This window comes from Varroa jacobsoni, unplaced genomic scaffold, assembly GCF_002532875.2.
Source record: "Varroa jacobsoni isolate VJ856 unplaced genomic scaffold, vjacob_1.0 contig00877, whole genome shotgun sequence".
Classification (NCBI taxonomy): Eukaryota; Metazoa; Arthropoda; class Arachnida; order Mesostigmata; family Varroidae; genus Varroa; species Varroa jacobsoni.
Window position 1 is genome coordinate 107,706 of NW_019214545.1, and position 6,052 is coordinate 113,757.

The following is a 6,052-nucleotide window of genomic DNA, read 5'->3' on the forward strand; positions in this document are numbered from 1 at the left end:
GCATATGCTCGTGATTCATTAAAAGATCAGTTCTACTTTGTTATTAGCCACAAATAATCAGCTAATGCTTAAGTGTGAATGGTTTAAAAGGATCGTGCGCCACAAGTGTACCATCCGCCGCGTATATGCAGATGTATATGGACGATGCGGATAGTGCCTACATACACGCGTGCGTGTGTGTGTGGGCGTATTACCGTTTCCAGCACGGCCTGCACTATTACGCAGTACCGTGGAGCTGTTACAGCAGTTTTGTGTGGTGATGGTTGCCAGCTCAGGTTGCTTGATCCTGCGCTGCGGCTAGCTATTTTCGCTATTGCACGGACGACGAATTCGGAATCTTGTTGTTTACATTACGTGTCATACAGCCTGTCCTCACCACTTCCGTCAGTGGATTACAGACGGCGGCATCCTGGTACTTATGATCACAGTACAATATATTTCGACCCGTACTGCTAGGTGAAGAAAATAGCCCGACAAGAAAATCGACCTGTTTTATCAAAATATTTAATATGCTCATAAAATAATATAGTTTGATAACTCGGTGCATATTAGATTTCAAAGTGCTATAAAGACAGATTTTTTGCTAGCAGGGTGACCTCTAGTGGCAGAATGTGTCGGGCAATACGACTCGACGAAATGCATAGGGTATGCTTTTGGGTGAAAAAAACTACGACGTGAAGGAAGACGTCCGGCATAGCCTACGATATATGGAACTCTGACCATAAAATACCGACCATTTACTATGCTTGTGTTAGTTTCTTTAAGTCATGTTGATTTCTCATTAAGTTTTTTACCGTTGTTTTTTTTCAAAGGAACGTCCTTCGTCTCTGCAAGTATTCGCCTTCTCTCCCCGTTACAATTTAGCTTGTTTTGTACTAGGTGAGATTAATTGAAAGTAAGATATTCGGACGAGAACAGAAGCCAGTTTTGAAATAGGTAAACATTTTTACCGTTGATATTACGTTTAATCCTGTCTGTGCGCGATTAGTTCACTTTTTGAGCTCAACAGCATCTGTAGTAGCAATAACGACTAAAAGCAAAAACCAGGGAACCTTTCTTATAAGCAGCCAGTTAGAGAAGATGCACGGCGGCACGACAGGCCCCCGCACGCCGCTCTTTCTTTCCGCTAAGTATTTCTGCGTTACGCTTACAAACATTTACTTCAAAGGTTCCGTCATGTGTAATGAGTGTTTGTTGTGTACAGTGATTTAAAAGTTCGCGCGCCGGTCTGGACGCACGGCTGCTACCGGTTTGTCCGTGTTTTGTTGTTGTTGCAGTTACTCACAGCAGTGAAGGGGCGTGTGAAGCTCCTCAACAGCCGAGGAAGTCACAGCGAAAAAAACGGTTGACGAAGAGAGCGATAGTGGTGACGACGACCGTGGCACTAAGAGCAGCAGCAACAGATAGGTATCTTCGGTAGTGGTCGCAGTGTGGATGTTGGTGGTGACCGGTTGGACTTCGGTTGCTGCTGTCGGAACGGCACACGATTTAGGTCAGTATTGAGTTGCGGGGCCGTTTGTTCGGCAGCCGTCAGTGAGCCACAAGAAAAAAGCGGAGGTCGATGGCGGTAGTGGCGTAAGCCACTACGTGTGCCTACAGTGGATTGGAGTGCAGTACTGAAAATCGTGAACGCCATTTCAGGCCGAATACAGAATGTCATCTGGTGCTGGCAACGATCAGCGATATGTGATTAGAGACTCATCGTTGAAGAGATAAACGACGCGAGTTTGCATCGGTCGTCTTCGCTTGAATCGCTGGGGTTTGATGCTATCGCTGCATTGTTCCGGAACGAGATTTAGGCCGATGGCATAGCTCATATCTCGTGGAGTTGTCGTTGTTATTCTTGTTGTCGTGCCTGTTCGCCATTTATGGTGCGTGAAGTTTACATGAAACTGTGTAAAACCCTTGCAACAACCCATACTACTATCGTTATTATTTTGTTAGTGGTTGGAAGGAACGCTCGCGCTACTTTGAATAAGGGCTATTGGTAGAGATTGTGCTGGTGATACAACTAGAGATTGCTAGTAGCGTGTTCACGCATAATCGCAGGGCGATGCGCTTTTCAAATGATATAGTACACGAACACAATCGGATCGAAGTATCAATAGGTTTTATACAACAACTTAGACGCCTCTTTAGCTTATTCATGTTATTCACAAGAAGGATTTTCAACCTCCAAACATTTGACTGTTGAGTGTTTTTGATTTCTTTGGATCGTATTGAACTGATTGGCGTGTTTGTGTGGCGGAGTCACTCGTCGCATAGACAGGTCATTTGCTGACATATTTTCAATAGAAAACCCATGTAGAAATAGCAGGGTTTGATCACTAGAAGTAATATAGCTATTGTTTAGCTGCTCGCGACAAATTGTGCTGGCATCATTCACTTCAGCAAATTGTAATTATTACTGCCGATTGTAAACTATTCACTCATTTTGCCAAATGTTTCAAGTTGTATGTCTGGTACCATTATTTAGCATTACTTCACATATTTGGCTTCTATCAAGGAACAAAACCTGCCTGCGCTTATCTTCTACCGTAGACCATTGTGTCTCTAAATTTATTAGGCAAACACGTTACCATTGTGCCATTACGACAATTTAGTATTTTTACTTCTTATTCATTTTATCATTCATCTTTATTAACGACATACAACTGGAAAACTAACAGACTGCAGCTGGTCAACGAGTGGTGCTAGAATTGTTCGTTTAATATTATACCATCCAGTGTAGCTTAGCTGTAGCGTCTACTTATGTCACTTGTCCTTAAATGTGCCTTAAATGTCGCTTATCCTGCAAGACTGGGAAATCAAACTATTCTGATCCAATTTGGTTACTCCTTAAAGGAACCCTGGAACTTTTTCGTTAAGTGTCACGATTCCTTGTTTTTGAGCTCAATATTTCTGTTCGTCTTGGTACTGAATACGTGCTTGCTTTTGGCTGTTGTTATTTACAGGTGTTTGTAGAGAAATCCTAAAACAGCATGGACGTAACGCGGAAGGAGTTTGCGTTGAGAAAGACCGAACTTGAGACTAACATTAAAGAATGCTGCTTCGCAGCAATCGACAGTGAATTTACTGGACTTGCGCCACCTCGAGCGTTTCACCCTCTTGACACAGCTGCCGAGCGTTATAGTAAACTTCGAAAAGAAATTTCGAACTATCTTATAGTCCAGCTGGGTTTGTCTCTCTTTACATACGACGAGCAGACTGGATCATATGCTGTCAAAACCTACAATTTCTATGTATTTCCAGATGGCGCAGATCATGAGAAATTCATGAGCGATTCTGGGTGTATTAAGTTTCTACTACAACATGGTTTTGATTTCAACCGCTGTGTTCTGGAAGGATTGCCCTTCATGAGACCGGCAGAATTTGAGGACCGCAAGGCAGAGCTTAAGGCCCGACAACGATCGGAACTCCAAAAAATTATTCCAGATTGTTACTTATCGGAGATAGATAATGTGCTCGATGGAACTATAGGATGCGATGAGATTCAGAAAGCCACCCAACCGCCAAACATTGTAAGAATAACAGAAGCTTCAGCAGAAGAATATGTTACGGCTAACTGGTCATCCATTAACAAGTGGATAAAGAGCAAGGAACCGGAATTGGTTCTTCCGCCGTGCAGTGAGCTAGTTCGCCTCCCTTTCTATGAACACATGGAACGTGTATTCTTCAACGCCCATTTCGACATGGAAGCAATGCGACCTGAACTTAAGGAACAGACGCAGCCGGGCCTGAGAAAGATCCGCTTGTTTCGCTCTGAAAGTACGCCAACGGATCGGCTTTTGACTCGTCACAAAAAAGAACGACAGGAACTTAATGAACGGTTGGGCATTAGCTCTGTATTAAATTTCGTGGCTAAATCGCAGAAACCCGTCGTATTACATAACTGCGTACATGATTTATTACTTATCATCTCGCAGTTTTTTGCGCCATTACCTGAAAAGTACGTTGAATTTCAGGCGCTTTGCAACGAGATTTTCCCTAATTTGTTTGACACGAAATTTATGGTGCAATTTGGGACGTTAAAGCAGTATTTCCGCGGCACACGATTAATCGACGTTTACAACCAAATTAAGAACCAGCAAAAAATTTTCTCCATGCCACGGGTAAACGTTTGCGATGGATATGGGTATGCTGATGAAACGAGAGAGCACGAGGCGGGATACGATGCTTGGATTACTGGATACATATTCGCCGCGTTATCTCAATTCCTCTTGCCGAACAAAAAAAACAATTTTAGTAAGCTGAATGTCACTCATTCAAGTATAGTTCCGTTTAGAAATAAAATCCCATTCGCTTCATCGCTAGACATCACCTGTTTTACCATTGATCCAACAATTCAAGAAGATTCATTAAACAGAAGCAGCGTATTCGTCGTTGAGTGGGAGGAGCATGAACATGCGTCGTACGCCCGAGCTCTTGTAGCCCAGGTGGGCGGCTTTAAGAAGATTGGCTACGGAGAAAACGTCCTAACGTTTATACCAAACAATCCAAAATCATGTTTTGAAATGCTCAAAACTGCCCACGAGCTCCCGCGTCAATGTCGTTTCTACAAGTACAGTACGCGATTTCAAAAAGTTCCGTTATTCGCTTCTGTGAAAAGAAATATTTCTCCCGAAAGTCAGACTATCTCAATGGAGACGACATCTTTAATGAAAAAGTACTCGGGTATTCCAGTTACCAACCTCCGCCAAAGTCCTCCTTCTAATACAGGCGAGTGGACCCAGGTTGGAGCACGCTCCCCTGGTAATAAAAAGCGTCGCATAGACGATGCTAACTGGGGAGATTGTCGACAAGACGCGGCCGTCGCCGAGACGGATTGGTAGGGGAACAAGCTATTTTTGGCAATAATCGTTTTGCTTGCGATAGCAAGCATGTTGTTAAAGTGATTTTCGCCCTTTCCGGAAGCCCGCCAACCTTAAACAAGTTCACATTTATAACCCATAATTATACCAATAGAGTATATATATATATAACATGACAAATTAAATTGAAACGCAACAGAACCGCCTGCACGCATTTCAATGAAAATCGACGGTGTTTATCGTCGTCCTTCCACAATCAGTTTATTCTATTATAAATATCAATCAATACATAGATCACCGTAAAGAAATTGAGATCTCCCGTATTGATTGAAATTAGCGTTTAATGTTTTTCGCTTTCTTTTCCTTGTGTCAGTACGCGTTTGCATTGTCTGAAAGTACAGATTATGTAACTTTGTCAAATCTACTGTCCACTTTTTTCAGTACAACTTCGAAGTAAAGTGGTGCGTGTTCAAGTGAACAAGTTTTGCGTGTTTGCGCTTATAATGCTTATATGTACATATGTGCTGAGAATGTGTATTGTAAAGTGTATGAACGGCTTGGTTTGCGTGCTTATCGTTTTGTGGACCATTCGTGGTTAAGAATTATAATTATAATTATTATTACTATCTACTGCTGTTTTTTTATTGTACTCATTTGTATTACTGTTCTGTGCATGGCGCACCAGGCCAGTTCTGCTTTATCATTTCTAATACACGTATTCACGTAATTATTCCTTTCTGAGTAGATTTAGGCAAGCAATTGTGTCTGCACCATTATACAACGTATTTTTTAGAATTGCGATTTCTTCTCGCTGTGTAAGTGCGTATCATGGTTTATTGGATGTGATAGTTTCAAAATCAGGTCCCCTGGTTAACGTTTGTTGTCGCTACGACCAATTACGCATGAAATATGGAGAATAGCTAGACTTCTTCGATGAAAATACAGCTATAGTGCTATTCAGTACTGTTCTCAAGTACGTTCATAGCAACGGTCCATAGCATTTCTGAGATTCTGATGATGGTAATGGTGATAATGAAGGAAGACAGTAATGCCATATGGACGACGACCTGTGATTGACTGATTTTTACATGATGTATATGCGGCATCTGCCTCGCCCGTTATGGACGAACCACCAGAAATTGAATTAGATTAGGACGATGGCGTGGTAATGGTGATGATGATGCGTGGGTGCGGGGGCAAATAGCGATAAACCATCTGGTACTTTTCTATATATATATATA

The 6,052-nt window shown here is 42.2% G+C and overlaps 1 protein-coding gene across 2 annotated transcripts; it reads left to right on the forward strand.

Moving 5' to 3' along the window:
- Nucleotides 1-1,228: 1,228 nt before the first annotated feature.
- LOC111271693 (poly(A)-specific ribonuclease PARN) lies at nt 1,229-5,728 on the forward strand. Of its 2 annotated transcripts, XM_022852634.2 has the most exons (3): nt 1,232-1,492; nt 1,642-1,871; nt 2,955-5,728. In XM_022852634.2, the coding sequence occupies exon 3, from the start codon at nt 2,982-2,984 to the stop codon at nt 4,830-4,832; it is 1,851 nt and encodes a 616-aa protein (XP_022708369.1). In that variant the 5' UTR covers nt 1,232-1,492; nt 1,642-1,871; nt 2,955-2,981; the 3' UTR covers nt 4,833-5,728. The 2 variants fall into 2 exon arrangements, with proteins under 2 accessions (XP_022708370.1, XP_022708369.1); XM_022852635.2 differs by lacking the exon at nt 1,642-1,871 and having other exon boundaries at nt 1,229-1,492.
- The last annotated feature ends 324 nt before the right edge of the window (nt 5,729-6,052 follow it).

What these genes read in the sequence shown, in the direction of transcription:
- LOC111271693 (XM_022852635.2), top strand. Translation starts at nt 2,982, where the DNA reads ATGGACGTAACGCGGAAGGAGTTTGCGTTGAGAAAGACCGAACTTGAG.